Source organism: Zeus faber (genome assembly GCF_960531495.2).
Source record: "Zeus faber genome assembly, chromosome: 9".
NCBI lineage: Eukaryota > Metazoa > Chordata > Actinopteri > Zeiformes > Zeidae > Zeus > Zeus faber.
The window spans coordinates 8,278,485-8,297,481 of NC_137197.1; the positions used below are offsets into that span (position 1 = coordinate 8,278,485).

At 41.5% G+C, this 18,997-nt stretch overlaps 1 protein-coding gene across 1 annotated transcript in view; it reads left to right on the top strand.

Annotated features, from left to right (window-relative positions):
• Nucleotides 1-942: 942 nt before the first annotated feature.
• The window catches only part of si (sucrase-isomaltase), a gene marked incomplete at its 5' end in the record, with an annotated part of 96,994 nt that continues 78,939 nt past the window's right edge, over nucleotides 943-18,997 (top strand). The window contains 13 exons of the mRNA XM_080007350.1: nucleotides 943-1,075; nucleotides 1,952-2,025; nucleotides 2,146-2,269; nucleotides 2,945-3,054; nucleotides 5,067-5,224; nucleotides 7,647-7,818; nucleotides 10,716-10,815; nucleotides 11,342-11,454; nucleotides 11,600-11,725; nucleotides 13,680-13,811; nucleotides 15,255-15,374; nucleotides 18,046-18,159; nucleotides 18,429-18,513. Of these exons, the coding sequence (XP_079863476.1) occupies nucleotides 943-1,075; nucleotides 1,952-2,025; nucleotides 2,146-2,269; nucleotides 2,945-3,054; nucleotides 5,067-5,224; nucleotides 7,647-7,818; nucleotides 10,716-10,815; nucleotides 11,342-11,454; nucleotides 11,600-11,725; nucleotides 13,680-13,811; nucleotides 15,255-15,374; nucleotides 18,046-18,159; nucleotides 18,429-18,513 (1,561 nt within the window). The remainder of the gene's footprint in view (nucleotides 1,076-1,951; nucleotides 2,026-2,145; nucleotides 2,270-2,944; nucleotides 3,055-5,066; nucleotides 5,225-7,646; nucleotides 7,819-10,715; nucleotides 10,816-11,341; nucleotides 11,455-11,599; nucleotides 11,726-13,679; nucleotides 13,812-15,254; nucleotides 15,375-18,045; nucleotides 18,160-18,428; nucleotides 18,514-18,997) is intronic.

Genomic DNA, 18,997 nt, shown 5'->3' on the forward strand with positions numbered 1-18,997 from the left:
TGTGTGTGTGTGTGTGTGTGCGGGTGGGTGGGCATGTTGTTGAGAGAGTTTGCCGTCCTGGCAATCCAGCTGTAGGCTAATTTTAGAAAGACTGGAAATATTTTGTGAGCAATTCAGGAGCGAGTCAAGAGTGTGGTAATGTATTACTGCATGGTTTATGGTATACATATGATATGTGTGTGTGTGTGTGCGTGTGTGTGCGTGTTTGTGTGTGTGTGTGTGTGTGTGTGCGTATCTGTATCATATATTTTTTGCCCCTCCAAAAGAAAAACTTTGCTCTAATATTATATAATATATGGCAGATGCACGGGGCATGCCCACGTTCAGTTGTCTGTCTTTACGCCCTCAGCCGATCTTCACAGAACATTAAACAGGGATAGCTATATGGCTTGTATTCACCAGAACACCCACACACTCACACATCCAAACACAGTCTCCACACAAACACACATTCACCTTGTGTTGTCTGCAAAAGACACAAGATTGACGCCTAATTGTTAGCGTGCGATGAGGGGTGTGGTGGCGGCAGCAGCGGTGTCTGGATCAGCAGACTGTGTTGTTGTGCATTTGCTGCCTCCTCTAACCCTCGATAAAACACCCGTCACCTCTAAAAACTTTCCTCGGCAGTCCAAGGACACATCCACACCAGCGCGCAAGAGTGTTTGTGTACGTGTGTGTGTGTGTGTGTGTGTGTGTGTGTGTGTGTGTGTGTGTGTGTGTGTGTGTGTGTTTTGTGTGCGTGAGTTTGGATGTGATTTCTGCCAACTGGCCTCATTAAGCAGGAAGCGCCTTTAAGACCATGCCTTGAGTGAACTCGTGCCATTTAGGAGCGTTAATGATATTCCCCTTTGTAATCATGTTTTTGTGCGTTTCTGTGTTTGTGTGTGTGTGTGTGTGTGTGTGTGTGTGTGTGGGTGTGTGTGTGTGTGTGGGCGTGTGTGCATGTGTCAGATGGGGAAGAGAACCTTCTCAGGTCTGGAGGTGACCCTGCTGGCCATGTTCCTGCTGATGTCGGTGGTCGCCTTGGCTCTTATAGTCCTCTACGTCACCGGAGAGCCGGGGGTCCTCAAGGATGGTAGGTGAACGCCAAAATATGTGCACGTGAAAACACACACACAAGAAAGTGGAGGTCCAAATGACAGTTAAGTAAAGTTGCTGCGGAAAAGAAGAAGTTAGTTTGTAAGCAGGGGTTACAGCAGAGCAGGGATATCGGCAAATGTCTACCATCATCAAATCATCATTGCATTTACTGATTCATACTTTCTTATTAGGGAAAACAGTATTTATATATGTGTGTCATATTTATAAAAAAATATATATATTTTATATTGCTTGTGACTGAAAAATCAACGGGTAGTCGTTTTAGTTTAGTTTAGCAAAGACAGGCGTCAATCACACAAACCAGCACGCTATGAGAGTCTGTTGCTGTTTCAATGGCATGTTAGGGACCGTCTACAAAGTTCCACCACACAATTTTCAAAGTGCAATAACTTCTTGACGACAATACTTTTTTAGCCAACAATCTGACTGAATAAAAGTTCCATGAGATATATTTTTTAAGAATGAACATTTTCAGATGTCAGCAGCTTTTTCCTCAAAGTATTTCTGCATCATTTTCACGTAGTTCACCTGAAGAAGGATACATAACAGCTCCCTATGTAATCCCTGGTTGTATAAAACATCCATATGCGACCCCTGAAACGCGTTCTTACCTTTAACCGTTATCAAAAAAGTCACGGGCCTCCAGCTTGTGGCTACATTATTTATAAGGAAAGATGTCTGAGTTGGTCCCACACCATCAGATGTAAGGGAACACCCAGAGGTCGACATGAGTCCCTCCGTTGGATAAACACATTTCTCACATCTTTCATGTTCCAGTCTTGTTCATTTTTTGGGATGGTTCTTCAATATTGACTAAACTGGTGATTCTATCCCTCGGCAAAAGACACAGTGGTAGCTCCTGAGTGCCCAAACATAAGTCTGTATGAGAGGGTGGACTGCTTTCCCGATGGCGGAGCGTCAAAGGTACGTTGCCCCAGAATGGTATAGGAAGGAGGGGTCAGAAAGGGGATGATGATGATGATGATGATGATGATGATGATGATGATATGAATGAACCAATGTTCTTCCACGCTCAACCCGCAGTCGAAATGTGAGCAGCGTGGATGTTGCTGGAGCCCACGAGATGAGAGGAACACCCCCTGGTGTTTCTTCTCAACCAACCATGGATACGTTGTAGTGGAGCCGGTGGAGCAACCAAGTCCATCCGGTAACACGTCCCTTTTACTTCTGTAATTTTTTGATGGCTTTGTTCAGTTATATCATCATGTTGCGTTCTTTGCATGTGTCATTCCACTGGAGACAATACAGGATTTATTTGTACATACAGTACACTGTATGTTCCCAACATTATTATGACAACAGCCGTAAATCCTAGACGATTCCTTTCTGGGGACTGTTGGATAGAGAAAAGAATAAAAACAAAAAGAAAAAAAAGTATATTTGCTAGTGATGAAGACAGATGGTTACTCTGTTTAGAGATAGTGTCACACAAACTGCAGTGCTATAGTCAATAGCATATTAGGGACTGTCTACAAGATTAGGCTGTGGACAATTTTTTAAAATATATGTTGACATTGTCAAACAGATGTACTACCTGGGCCTGTTCTTCTTTCTAGGGTTGTGAACCAAGAACAAGAGCATTTTTTGTTGAGGTAGATTTAATTGGAATTGTTTTTTCAAGGCCACGGCCTTGAAAGTATTCACAGCCCTAAACTCACTCGAGGGAAGCTGAGAACTAAGGTTCTAGATTTTGCAAAATTTATTCAGCCCCCGACTTAATAAGCAGAGCCATACACCACCTTGCTCTATAACAACACGTATGGTTTTATCAATTTTGTAAGTTGAACATGTGTTTCATTATCTGTGTGCCCTTGTATTGCAGAGGTGAAAGCCAAGCTGAAGAGAATGGCTTCCCCGTCACTGTTTGGCGCTGATGTAGAGGAACTTTCATTTCACGCCGAGATGCAGACAAACAATCGACTCAGATTTAAGGTACCGGGAAAGACAAGCAGACTCACCTTCTCTGTCAATGCTCCCTTTCCTCAGCACTCTCTCACTTCCTCATTTTCCCACATACTCTTAAGCCGTAGTTTTTTTCATTTTTTCAATGCCACATGTGCACAGTAGCACACTTGTTAATATACACATGCATACAGTGCTCGAAGTGGGCCAGTACTCGCCAGTACGCAGTACCGCGGAACCAGTACAACCACTTCTAGATTTAGGTCTGCTTCTAGACATCAGGTCAAGAAGCAGCAGCAAGTGACATCGCCTTCCATGTGAAGGCGACGTCGGAAACGTGTCTTTTGAGTCGGTGGTCCCCGTGTTAACATAAAATAAAAACTACAGAGTAATTCACAACACGAAACTGTGTTTTAAAATTATTTTAAAATATTGTATAGATGTTGCCTTGACATCAGGTCTATTACCTTGGTGAACTCGGGCACGAGCGATCGGCTCTGAAACTCCAACATAAATGGCTAAACACTTTTTTTTCATTACACTTCAAGTACACACTTTATTACATTCCAAGTACGAGGTTTCTATTTTTCAGAGTTCCGACTTCAATTATAAAGCAGATTTATAACCCCCACCACCTCCACTTCAAGCACTGTATGCATACATTCATGGCTGCATTTGTCATTAAGCCATTCAAACTGAGCTGAGCATACACCTAAGCAATCAGCTGGTCAAGTATGTTTGCCGAATAAAAAAAATAGGAATCATAGGAATTTCCTACTTTGAATTTGAATACTGTTATTATTGTTATTTTTATCGTTCATTTTATTAATTGTAAGTCTGAGATATATAATAATAATAATAATAATAATAATAATAATAATAATAATAATAATAAAAATACTAATAATAACAATAATAATAATAATAATAATAACAATAACAATAATAATAACAATAATAATAATAATAATAATAATAATAATAATAATAATAATAGCTTTATTTATACGGGCACCTTACAAAACACAGTTTACAAAGTGCTTTGACAGATGAAATAGGGTGCAGGGTGCTCAGATCATGAATTTAAAAGGCAAAGGAACATTCATTAACCAACTGGAATTAAATGAATTAATTAGCGGATAAAGAGAGAGTACAGTAAAAGTACATCTATAAAAATGAGTTTTGAGAAGTGATGTAGAAGTAAAGTGACGTAGTGAAGTAAAAGTCACTGACTCTGCTAGTCACGTTTACTTTTAAGTCTAGACTTTGGAAAAGGCAGGAGGGCCCCGCCCGCCTGAGGATCTGAGGCTGTGTACTGGCTCATATGGGGTCAACATATCTGTTATGAAGCTCGGAGTCGGACCCAGACGTGCTTTCAAAGTGATCAGTAAAATCTTATATTCGATTCTGAAGCCACCAGGGAGCCAAAGGAGAGAAGCCAGGATTGCAGTGATGTGATGTTGTTTTTTGGAACCGGTAAGAAGCCTAGCTGCTGCGTTCTGAACCAGTTGGATGCGGGAGAGTGACTTTTGGTTGATGCCAGAAAGGAAGCAGTTGAAGAAGTCTAGTCGTGAGAAACTGAGGGCGTGGACTGCTCTTTCCAGGTCGCTGTGTGATAGTATTGGTTTGATTCTTGAAATGGTTCTTAGTTAATCGAAGTAGGATATGGCCATATACGCCAATTTTTTCTTTGTTTTAGTTCATTTTTATGCTTATTTCATGTATCCTATTACTTTTATTGTAATTAGTATTATTGCCTAAAACAGGAAAAAGCAAAAAATTTATTATATAATTACAGCGCTTACGTCACTAAGAAAGACAGTGAACGCTGTTAACTTATGAGGTACAATATGAGGTCATGTGCAAACACACACACACACACACACACACACGCACACACGCACACACACACACACACACACACACACACACACACACGCACACACACACACACACGCACACACACACACACGCACAGGCACACACACACACACACACACACACACACACACACACACTGAGTGTTTTGTTTTTTTCCTCAGATCTCTGATGCCCACAAAACAAGGTTCGAGGTGCCCCACGAGCACGTCCGCCTCCCCAGCGCCCCCCAGGCCTCCTCCAGCCCCATCGACAGTGTGCTGGAGCTTACGCAGGAGCCCTTCGGCCTCCAAGTGCGCCGAAAAGACAACCAAAAAGTCCTGTGAGTCATAATGTGTGTGTGTGTGTGTGTGTGTGTGTGTGTTTCAAGACTTGGGTTTAAGTGAAATTACAGTGCAGATTAGCGCAATGGTTTTATTTGTGAATGGGGGAAAATGAGCTAATGCCAGGATGCACACTGGGAACTATTTAGGCTTTTAGGTATTCTTGTATTCTTTAAGTCCCCGTTATTGGACTTAAGCGGGTATTAAGGAGAGATCCAAGGTGTTTCTTCATGCAAAATGAGGAGGAAAGCCTTTAAACCATCGGGCCGCGCTCGTTGAACTGGAATCATGAGGATAAAGCCCCTGAGCTTGATCAGGCTCAGGGTTTGATTGCTGGTGCTAGGCTAGACCAACTTCAGTATAAGCATTGAAATTATTATATGACAAAGGTTATATGACAAAGGTATATGTATTTATATATCTACATATACTATATCAAGATTTCAATTTCTGGCAAAAATAGGAAATTGTATAAGTTTACATGAAAATCTATGGCCTCTTATGCCATAGATTTTTCAAAAATGTAGATATTCTCACAACTCAAAAAATGAAATACGTAAACACCTATGCATATATTTTTATAAATAATCAAAACAAACAACAATAATAACAATAATAATAATTATAATTATAATTATAATTATTATTATATCAATATTAATAATATTAATAATATTAATTATATTAATTATATTAATTATATTAATTATATTAAAAATAATAATAATACAGGAGGCTAATGTGAATAAATGACTATTCATTGTTCCCACGTGAAGCCGTGTTGGTCTCCTGCAGAAACAGACAACATGGCGTAATTACCCATGTGCCAGTCCGGACCGACTCAGTGTGCCCTGGGCAACACCGGCGTTATCAATTACACCTCCAAGCACACACATACATACACACACGCACACACACATAGTGTGTGTCTGTGTGTGTGTGTGTGTGTGTGTGTGTGTGTGTGTGTGTGTGTGTGTGTGTGTGTGTGTGTGTGTGTGTGTGTGACACGTGCGTGCACGTGTCATTAAGCCCAGTTGGCCATTAAAGCATCATTATCATTAAAGTACATGGAACGTGGGAACGTGTGTCAAGCAGCGCCTGCTTGTCACAGGAGCCCTGGCTGTTAATAATACTGCTCGGAAGCAAACCAACACTCTTTAGGTATCCATGGTATTAGTGTATTTTGTTAAGGGAGCACAAAAAATATGTATTTACAGAATGCAGACAATCAGGTAAACTCTGAATCGTAATGCAGTAAGAAAATCAAGACAAAATAACCGACAATATCATTAATCATACATTCTTAGTCTTTAGTCTTTTTTAACATTTATAGTTATGTTGTGTTATGATAAATCTTCCATTTCTGTGTGGAGCCTATTGTGTTGTATTGTATCGTATTATCTGATATAATCTCATGTGATGTAGCTCCTCTCTTTTACAAAAACGATCTACATGCACGGGGTGTGATATTTATGACTCATAGTGATTTAAATGTCCACTCCACCGGCCACTTTGCAGGAGCGCCTGTCAGGCCAAGAGGCAAAAGTCCATCTCCATGCCAAAATATCCCAGTTAATTTCCTTATTCAGCGTCGTTGACGTTGACGTTGACATTTCACAACATTATTGCAAGTTAATTACAATATACTGAGTCACAAACATTGGAAGATATGGAAGACGCAGAAGCATTAAATGGAAGTTTATTGATGTAACTGCCGTTCAATAGAAGCGGTGAAATGTGGCTTATCACTCTGACTTTACAATATCACAACAACAAGGTGAAATGTCTTTTGCAGGCCGATAATAGATCATATCAAAGATCAATAAATTATTTGGCAGTGCGACCCAAGGCCATTCTCTCCTGGAGATAGAATCTCTTCCAGGAAGTAGATAAAACTATCAATAAACTAATCTATTTATTTGAACATTTTTTCACTGCACCACAAGCTCCATTGTACTGCTTGAATTTATGGAAAAATTTAGATGAGCAATGTTATTCACTTCACCTGTCACTGGTTTTAATGTTATGGCTGATAGGTGCATATATATAAAAAAAGGAAATTAAAAAATGTATATACAGTATGTATTGTACATGTAAAGCAAGCTTCATTTGTTGAACTTATTAAAATAATATATCATTCGCAAATTCTAATAATCAATCTCTTTTAATGGAATATATGAACACAATGTTTTTACTTTGGCTTCATAACTCTCCCTCGCCCCCCAACACTTTTTTGCCCTCCCTCTTTGTCACCGCCTCCATTTAACTCTCAGTTTCTGGTCGCTTCAGTGATGCCTCTCACTCGCTTATTTCTCTTTACCCATCCCTCCGGCATTAACGCTTCCATGAGTCTAATCATGTGTGTTCCTCTTCTTCCCCCTCTCTCTCTCTCTCTCTCCAATACTCTTTTGATTTCTCTAGGTTTGACACTACGATGGGTCCGCTGGTGTTTTCAGACCAATACCTGCAGCTGTCCGCCAGGCTTCCATCCCACAATATCTATGGGTTGGGAGAGCACGTTCACCAACAGTTTCGGCACGACACCAACTGGAGGACCTGGCCCATCTTCACCAGAGACGCCTTCCCCAACGGGGTGAGAAACGTAGATCGGTGTTTCCGAAACTTTTTACCATGAAATAATCCCACGGCACTCCCACTAAAAACATTACATACATACATTACCATGCTTATCATTATGGCATAGTAATAGTTAGTGATCCAAGATCCGTGATAAAAAATAAAAAATAAAAAAATAATTACTGAGGAATGAAAGTCAAAGGCAAATCAAGGTCAAGACATTTTCCACAATTCATATTAAATGTGACTGATTTACACTTTGCATTCCACCAGAATAAATAATTTTGACAGGATCAATGATTCTTGTCAAAACTCTGCAACCAAACCAATTCTTCCGACTCTCATTCATCGTTTAGAAAGTCCTACCTCATTTATTATTATTGCACATCTTATGATCTTATCCAAATTTCTGCACTACTCATCCCAGTTTTCTAGTCACACAGGCACAAAATATTTATAAAAAAAAAAAAAATCATTCTGTGATATTTCCTGCCATAAGCTCTCACTCTTTGTGTTTTTTTAATAGTAATGTTTCTGTTATTTAAATGTTTATTAATATGCGCTGCCAATGTTGAAAAAACAAATTAAATAAATGCAAATAAATATAAATGTATTAGCAACCCCACACATTATGAGGTGTGAAATTGGATTTCTATGTGAAACTGTTTGACTCTTTACAGATGACTGCCTAGTATGTGTGTTTGTTTGTGTGGGAGAGAGAGAGAGAGAGAGAGAGACAGAGAGAGACAGAGAGAGAGAGAGACAGAGAGACAGACAGAGAGAAAGAGAGAGAGAGACTTTTTTTTTTTACTTTTAAGGTTCCTTTATTTTCAGTTTCAGGTAGTCAGGTCACAAATGAAGGAAACAATAAACAACAAAAATAGAGACAAACCACAGGAAAATCACAGGTCAGTAATGAATATTATAAACATCTTTGGAGATAACTAGGTACACAGGGATCCATTGAATTCTTCACCAGGTTTGAGACAGCTGTTCACTATAAGGACAGCTCCCTTTGTAGCCCAGACTTCCTCCTTTGTACAATTTATCTCTTTAGATAGTTCATAGAGCATCCAAGCTGGAGCTGGGTGTGTGTGTGTGTGTGAGAGAGAGAGAGAGAGAGAGAAGTGAAAGAGAGAGAGAGAGAGATTGAGAGAGATTCCAACAGCAGAAGCTTGATTATGCAGGAAACAATAGACAAAAAAAGTAGACGGCCTAATTATGTTTAGGTTCTTCTCATTGCTTTTCCAAGGTTCCCTTACCTGATAGCTGTCACGTGTTTCTTTAGCCGGTATCCCTTTTTTTCATCCAACCCTGCCCCTGCCGTCCTCCTCAGCATGGCCATCGTTTTAATATATTTTCCAGAATCAGCTAAATGATCTGCAACTTTAACAGATTTCACAAAACGTGGCGCCTAGAAACCCATCTATTTCATGGGAGGTATACAGGTCTCCATTTGGGGCCTGGGAGTACGTCACTGACATGCGATCCGAGTCAGATGCAAATTCATCATTGTCATCAGTCGTCACATTGTCATTGGTCGTCACATTAACATTCTTCTTCACAGTAACACTGACGGACAGCGGCACTGCCCTCTCCCAGGGCCCCATTCATCTCTCCGCCAGTCCGCCCGCTAGGGCACGGCTCCTCAGCCTTCGCCCCGCTCCTGGCGCCGGGCGCCACAGCCTGCCACCGGAGCTTGATGGCTCCGTGCCACCCACGCCCCCCGATGCGCCCCCCACCGCAGCACCCCCTCCGGTCCCACCACCGCCAGTCTCCCCGGGCCGACCCAGGCTGGGTGGTGTGGCCGGCGTAGGGACAGTCTGCCCACTGGCGCCCTCCGGATCGGGTGCCCGCACTCCAGGCTCCGCATCCACATCAGCCCGCTGTCTGTGCGGGCAAGCGGCGCCCTAGCGGGCGGACTGGCGGAGAGGTGGCGGGGCCCTGGGAGAGGGCGGTGCCGCTTTCCGTCAGTGTTACTGTGACGAACCTCTTTACAGTGAAAACATTGAGCATCCCCTGAATTGGCATAGACCATTTAGTAACCTTCCCCATGTTTTACCCTTAATGACACGTCCAGGGACGGGGCGTCAAGCACCATGAATGCCTCCCACTTCAGGGACTGGACATGCTTCAGTTTATCATCCTTACATCCCAGGGTCACAGTGCAGAAATCGCTCGCCATCTTCCCGAAGCGCTGCAGTTCTCGCTGCAGCCCCTCATTGGGGACAAACAGGGGAACTCCCAGCACCGTGACCCGGGTGAAGGGCACGGCCAGCGGGGACACTTGGAGATACGCGGCATCGATAAAGACGCCGTTCTCTATCAGCTGGTGGACAAAGCGCTCCTCATTTACAAACGCCACCACAGCATTATTCAGCCTGGAGGAAAAGGACAGATTACAATGTCTGATCTGCTCCTCCAGCGCCATCAGAACATCCTCCACACTCACAGCGGGTTCCGGCATGGGACAGTGACCGCCGAGACGCCGTCCGCCAAAACAAACCCCCACGCAAAACTAAACCTCACAATAAATGACTTCACTTCCGTAAAGAAGTTGCTCTTACCAACCCGCACAACCGTGAGTGCATCCACACTCCACACGAGATTTTTTTTTTACCTTTAAGGTTCCTTTCTTTTCAGTAAGTCTTGTCACAACAGCAGAAGCTTCATTATGAAGAAACCAATAAACAAAGAGAGAGAGAGAGAGAGAGCGAGAGAGAGAGAGAGAGAGAGAGAGAGAGAGAGAGAGAGAGAGAGAGAGTGAGTGCATGCCATGTCTGCTGCTTTCATGTGAACCCCTCTTCCCAATGTTGAATGTCTTGTAAGTTGATCAGGCAATTACAATTAGCTTTCCATCTCTCTCTCTCTCTCTCTCTCTCTCTCTCTCTCTCTCTCTCTACCATATTCCAGGGAACACACAACCTCTATGGACACTATCCCTTCTTTCTCTGTCTGGAAGATGAGAGTGGAAAGTCATTCGGAGTCTTCCTAATGAACAGCAATGCAATGGGTGAAGGAGAGCACACACACACATAGGCATACGTGCACACGTACAGTATGTTCACGCACCAAACGTTAAAGACAAACAACACAGGGAGAAGGCAGCTGCCTAAAACGTAAAAAATTAATGATCATAATAATATAAAACATTATTGACGGCTCGGCGAGGTTCAAGGGTAGATCGACCATTCCAGTCCGTCTCGCCCAATAAAAGTGAGGAGATCTACCACTGGCGTTATCAAAGAAAATGTGCTGACATATCAAAGGGAATACGGGGCCGTTTGTTTTAGTCTTTAATGGGGATGATTGAAGGAAATGGGAATGTTCTCCGATATGAGTTTATTGCTGTGATGGCTACAGTCATTCTTATATAAAACACCTTTCACCCTTTGTGACTGGTGTGGACTGGTAAAGCGTGGTAATGGTATCTTTGTGTGTGTGTGTGCGTTCGTGTGCGTGCGTGTGTGTGTGTGTGTGTGTGTGGGTGTGTGTGTGTGGTATCTGTCTGTGTGTTTTATTTAAAACCTATTTTCCAGAGGTGACACTCCAGCCGGCTCCAGCCATTACCTACCGCACCATCGGAGGAGTTCTAGACTTCTACATCGTTTTCGGAGACACGCCGGAGCAAGTGGTGCAGGAGTTCCTCCTGGTGAGTTAGAGCTAGAATCGCATTTCAATCGCTTAAGGCGGTGGGTAATACATGGAACGAGTCTCAGGGGGCGTCGGCGGCCAAGTTGTAGCTCAGTTGTAGGATGAGTTTGTACCCGTTTTGCTCTCCCGTTTGCCTCATCCAGCTGATTGGCCGGCCTGTCATCCCACCCTATTGGTCCCTGGGTTTCCAGTTGTCTCGCTGGGACTATGGAAGCCTGGCTGAGGTCAAGAAGACTGTGGAGAGGAATCGTGCCGCGGATTACCCATACGTAAGACCCCCGCCCGTCACATTATTTACATATTGTGGAGATCTATCTGTCTTCAGTTGTCCGGATGATGGCTATAAATAAGTACATACAGTATCAACCCACGAGATTGTTTGTCACAGGAACGGCCATACGTGGGGGAAAGTGGAGAGAATCAATGTCACCTCGAGCAACCCATGTTCAATTTAAGCGGCTGGAACAACTACTACAGTACGGGGTTCCAGAGCAGGAGCCTTAAACACCACAACGTCGGCCAGAGATATGATGAGGACTGAAACAGCAATTGGACGAGCCCGTCAGGGCCGTTATGGACGGGCCTCTGGCTTAATGGGATAATCTAGCTTTATGTTAAATAACATAGAGCGCGCCTCGCTCAGTGTGCAATCTATGCATCGTGATTTTCCGTACCTCTCTAAATATTGCTGCGGTGAATATCAATTGAGCAGGGCTCGGACGATTCTCTCTTTTTTTCCCTCTCTCTGTTCTGCACGGTGAAACTCCTTCCTCCGTACAAATCCACGGTTCATATTTTCATATAACCTTGGTCAGCGTCTGCACTCGAAAAGGACTTTCGGAGAGTAACCTCGGTTTATGTTCATCTCGTAATGAATTGTGCGAAGTGATCTCGTGCCACGGCGAGTGATCCTCGATGTACCCATTGAGGCATCGTGAAGCCTCTCGTCCAAACAAAACTCGAAACTATCCCACGTAACGCCTCCGACACGGCGGCAAAAACACATCAGCGCCACAGTTTAAGCACCATTTTATCTAACTATCGCCTAAAAACAAACTACCCGTGCCATCCCAATATTTCATCCTGATAAACTCCTGTCTTTCTCCCCTCTCAGAAGGCATTAGGATGCAGCTGGTTACACTCCTGCTTTACTCAGGGACATACAGTATTTGATAACCATCAGATAGACCACAGAGGACATTATCACATTCTCCCTAATATGTCTGGAGCTGATTACCATTAGGCGAAGGATTTGGCAGGCCCCGCCAACCATCTGCTCTATCAATGTGGAGAAATATTTGGCAGCCAACCCGCAGACGAGAGCACTAGCGTAAAGGCAAAAGCCAGTAAATAAAGCCAATCCAGAATGTGTTAACAATTCCGGTGTCCTCCCAAGGTGCTAGGACGCATTAGCCAAGTTGCTAGCGCTTACGTCAAGGTCCCTCCAGCCCTGGGCAGGCGTGGTAGCAGACGGGGTAGCTGCTAATGCGTCTTTTTAGTACTGTGCGCGGCGCATATTCAAACGGCAAAATCTACAGCATCACATGTCGAGACACACATATATGACGGGGCGGGGGGGGGTACATAAAAATCGCCTTGAATTTGTAATTTATTTAGTGTCCGATTTAAGCATGGAGGCGGAACCACCATTGGGTGCATTTAAGAGGTATTAAGAGTCATCTCGCATGTATTACACTCATACGCAGATGCAAAAAAATGACTTTAATACGGGGGGAGCTGTGCCATCATCATCACATTCTCAATTAATCTTTGAAATTCAAATACCAACTAATGCGCTTTCAGTAAGTCATCACAACATTCATGCATGCGTGTATTGTAAGTGCCTTAGGATTACAGTACACATTAATTACATAGTATGAAGACATTGAAGTTTGACTTTCTGGTACCCTATTTGAAAGCTTTAAAATGTTTAAGCTCCCTCGATGCCTTGGCCAGAGGCATACTCATGCGGGTAACATACAATGCTAATAATTAGGCTAATAATTATATTACAATGTTTAAGTACTTTCTAGTCATCATATCATCTCAATGATGTTTATCAAATTTTCCACCATGTATATAGTATTCTCCAAAGACCTTGGAAACTACTCCCATCTACAAATACCTTAGCAAACCCTTTCAGGCATCTGGGATTAAGCTCAGAGTAATAACTATTTGTTGATTTTGCGTTACGTTCCTCTCTGTTTTTTGTTTTTTTTACAGGAAATCCAGTACACGGACATAGACTACATGGAGGAAAAGAAGGACTTCACCTATGATAAGGTGCTTTTCCGTGAGCTGCCCCAGTTCGCCGACTACCTCCACGAAAAAGGACAAAGATACATCCTGATCCTGGTACGATGTTCCGCTACCTGACTCTGTTTAACAAGCGCACGGTGGTTTATTAGCATTTTCAACTTTCAATGTCCCTTAAAGCGTTCCTATCTCTTGGTAGGCGCTAAGTGTGCATCATAAAGGATAATTCCTCACCCAGCCGTAACTCTAAACTCTAAATGATGAATGCAATGATATACTCGTACAATTGCTTTATTCGTTATGCCATAAAACCTTGAAATCTTTTATACGTATCCCACTTGGATATTGTGTTCGATTATTGCTTTTGCCAGGTCTTCTGCATGCGATAAACCTAATTCATTTCATCACCCGGACATCAGCGTTAATTTCATTTAATTGAGAAGTCTACAGGCTAATGTGTTAGTTATAATATAACTACAACAGCCTATATTATAGGCTCGGGCTAAAATTGGAATTTGTGAGTTGAGGGGTCCCTAAAATCAGTATTCTCATGCATTCTTTTGAATAATGAAAAGCATATATTTATCATGAAGTTATTGTAACAGCATATTCACAAAGACATTTAATTACGGCAATGAATATTGGTGTATATTTTAATGAATCTTTTGGAAAAACAAACGTATTATCCTTCATGATGTGAAAGAAATTCTTCCGCAAAGATCAGTGAGGTTAATTTGCCACATAGCTAGATGCTACAAGAAAACAACAACTGATATTTTTGATCAAGATATTTATTCTGCAGAATAAAGAGAAAGATTCAGTACTGCTCCAAAGCAGCGTTCCGATCAATCTGATATCCTTTCTGAAGACAGCAGGCTTTGCACAAAAAAACAGCGTGTGGCTTGGGTCAGAAGTCTGTGGCCCCCAACTGTTTCCTTGGGTGCCAACCTCAGACAGTGAAATTCACAGGTGCTTGCAAACTTGACCTGGCAGACGCGGATTACAATCCCTTACAATGCACCTCTAGGCTCCCCTGTTGAGTTTCCTCATCTCCATAGAAGGTAAACGGAGCCACATGTGATCTGATTCGTTCATGTTAGAATTGACATTGTAGGGAGCGAAACCATTTCTCTTTGCATAAACTCTGGGGCGTTCCTGGGGAAACAGAGACAAATGTTTTAAAACTCCCCCTCTGGAGGTAGAGGCCTTTGTCCTCATTCAAAATAAATGATCGTATGCATTTTTCTCTCACAATGATTAACTGTGTGGTACGTTGAATGAATTTTGACAAATATGTTCGTCAATTAGATGAGGATTGCTATTGAGAACATCCATCTTATATTTAATCAAGCAAGGATGTACGTTTAATACATTTTCTTCATTTTTGTTCCTTAACAAAGAAAAAATGTTTAAAAATGTCAAATTTGTATTTTAATTTATTTAAGGTAGCAGGGGACATTTTCCTGTCTCTTCCAGCCCAGATTTACCGCCGCATACAGGTGTATGAAACATCTATTGGAGTAAAGTTTCATTTTGTTCCAGGACCCAGCGATAGCCACCAGCAAGAGACTCGGAAACACTGCCTACGAATCCTACGACCGGGGCACGGAAAAGAATGCCTGGGTCACCGAATCCGATGGTAAAACACCCCTTCTGGGAGAGGTAGGCTTTTTATATTTACGCAAATAAACATAAAATCTGTTTAACTCTGCTGGCAGATCTTGGGTACTGCATGTTAGTAACATGCCATTTTATATATCTCAGTACACACAGAATACCCAGTGTTACAGTAGCTCACATAAATAAATAGCCAATAATAACACTGTAATAACAATACAACGATTTGATGGAATAAAATATACAAAATAGAAAATAGAAAAAAAATGAATATATGCAATGAACCTAAAAAATGGCAATGTACAATTAATGTCTAAATTAGAAGATAGCTAAAAGATATAAAAATGAGAAATATACAATAAACCAGAAAAGAAAATCTAAAAATGAACAATGAACAAAAATAAATACAAATGTAGCACCGACAATGAAGTGTTTGCTTACCTACAAATTAAAAAAAGAAAAAAAAATAGGCCTGGTCCCTGTGCTTGAAGAAAAAAAAAAAACATGCATAAAAAAACCGTGCAAAGATAATACATTGATTCGACATGAGGGTTTATTCTCCAATTGTTCTGCATCACATAATGTTTGCATGTGTATTGCTTATTTTGGTGCAAGTATGCACAAGGTTGCAATTGATTTTGCTTTTCCTCATAATAAGCGTCCTCTGCTTGTAGCAACTGTGGAGCAGTGGATGACATCATTTGTGATTAATCCTCCACGTCGCTGACAGTGCTACTAATAGCAGCAGCCTGTTATTTATTAGGCTTTTAGCAAAACTAATTGCTAGAAAAGAAAAGGATAATAGTTGTCCCCGGTGGCCCGCGTGTGTCAAGAGTGAATTAATAAAAACTGTAGCAAAAAGCGTGCAATTACAGATAAACCAGTGCTATTTAGAGGCATCAGAGCCACACAATAAAAGAGAAAAACTGTAATAAAACAGAGGAAGTGAAGTGCGAGAGAACATGTGACACCATTTTGTGGAGAAATTGAGGAAGAGAAGGATGAAAAACAACAGATCACAGGGACAGCCAAGGGTAGAGATAAATAAAGATACAAGAAGAATGAATCTATCCATCTATCTCTCTATCTATCTATCTATCTATCTATCTCTGTCTGTCTGTCTGTCTGTCTGTCTGTCTGTCTGTCTGTCTGTCTGTCTGTCTGTCTGTCTGTCTGTCTGTCTCTGTCTGTCTGTCTGTCTGTCTGTCTCTGTCTGTCTGTCTATCTACCTATCTATAACCTCCAGCATCTGGAGAGCTTGCAGACTCAAATCCATGTCTGGAAGAAAATCGAAATATGGAAGCTAAAAGAAATGTAAACGCTGCTACTTTATCCCCCCCAAGAAAGACCATGTCCGACAAATATATTTGACCCTTTCCCGACACCAATTTTTAGAAGTAGTTGCCGAGTTGAAAACCATGCATCAGGTATTGGTTGCCAAGACTGACAACACGGTTTGCTGAATTAGAAACATTTTATTATTGATTTAAAATGGTTGATGAGTTTGGAACCCATAACCTGAAGTATAGTATACCATGCTCTTTCTTACGTAATATATGAAAGGCGGTTGACAAGACTTTAGGAAATGGTTGACAATTGCCCATGTCTGGTTGCCTAGGGCAACTGGGCAACTAGAAGTTAGGCTAGCTCCCGAAAATATATACAAATATATTTGTCCCTATTGGAAACTTACAGTTACTACCAACAATAACATTTAGAAGGGGCTGCCATGTTGGCAACTATGCATCAGCTGTAGGTTGCCAAGACTGACAAAAATGGTTGCCGAATTGCATCATCATTTTATAATTGAGTGACAATGATCCTATCTAATTGTCACCCATAACAAAATTGGTATACCCAAGTCTGGTTAGTTGCGGCAACTGGGCAACTGTTATAATCTGGCCCTGCTTTCTGCTCAAGTGTGTGTATCACTTCATAATGTGGAGAGCTTGTGGGATCAAACACATGTGTGGCAGAAAACACAGAACCAAAAGAAAAATAAACAGAATGAAAGGACTGGTTTAAAAAAGTTATTTACTATCTGTAACGGTCAATAAGGCCTGACCTTGCAGTACTGACCACACGCCACAGATATCTGGCAATAAATCTGTGTGTGTGTGTGTGTGCGTGCGTGCGTGGTGTGCGCGCGTGCGTGCGTGCGTGCGTGTGTGTGTGTGTGTGTGTGTGTGTCTGTGTGTGTGTGTCTGTGTGTGTGTGTGCGCGCGTGCGTGTGAGTGTGTCCTTGTCGGAAACATGGTTGTAAAATCATTGGCAACAGAAGTAAAGGTAAAAGATAGCTGGAGTGGAGCAACCTTGGAATTTAATATGTACCATGGACGTGATCTAGCTGTCTCTCCGTCTTCCTTCCCTGTCTGTGTGTCTATCTATCTGAAATGTGATCCAAAAAAAATAAAGTAAAAATAAGAAATGGCAACATACAGTAAACCTAAAACATAAAGATAAACAAGAAGAATTATCCTAAAGCAAACAAGAAATATAAAAAAAGTGGCATACAATGAACCTAATTGCGAACAATAAATAATAAAAAATAATCCTGAAACCAGAAATAATGGCAATATTCAGTATAATATACAAACAAAATAATAAAACAACAATTACAAAAAAAAATATTAAGAATCATAATCCTAAAATTAACTTTAAACAAGAAGAAAAAAAGTGTAAAATGAAATAACTCTCACCCTCCCTCTCCCTGCAGGTATGGCCCGGGGAGACAGTATTCCCAGACTATACCAGCCAGGGCTGCATCGACTGGTGGGTGGATGAATATGAACATTTTTATCAGGAGGTCAAACACGATGCTCTCTGGATAGTAAGTCCATTCAATACCGCACAAGTTCATCAGATACATGTCGTGGGATTAAATATAGCAAAACGCGACCAATGCGTAAAATAATAACTCGGAGATAACTCAATTTAGCACATTGAGTATCAGGAAAAAAGGCTATTTTCAACCGTGTTCAATTCAAGAAACAGTGTTGTTATCGCTGTGTTCATTTTGTGTTACTGTTATTATTATTATTCAACATTTTGTTCCCTTTTTTGTTTTCCTCAAAAATGTCCACCTGTATTGTATCACAGGATATGAACGAAGTGGCCAATTTCAAGAAAGGATCAATTCATGGCTGTGCCGACAACAATCTCAACTATCCTCCCTACACTCCCAGTAAGACTCGCTCATTTCTCGGGTCAAGCCCCATTCAATACCAATGATAATGGTCATTCTTTACAAAATAATATATCTAGATAATAGAAATTTATTATTTGTGTATGTGTATATTTGTAGTACCTCCACCAAGTATGGCTCTGTCTCTGTTGATTTGATCATATGATTATTGATGCAATATTTTAATAAAGGACCCCCGGGTTCTGGTCAGGTTTCCTACGTCAGAATGGAGCGTCATCAAATTGGGGTTGTTATTTAATGTACATACAGTTCTACAGCACGGCTATAATAAGCAGCTCAACTTGAAAACCTCGGCCGGGCCTCCCCGTTTGACCTGAAGCTTGGTATGTTGGTGTCATTTCTCACACTCTACAAATTTGCCTCAAGAGAATGTTCTTGCGAACCCAGGGCAAATAAGGCCGGATCATATCTTGGTGTCATTGATTTCATAAATATATATGAAACCAATGACACCATTCTCAAG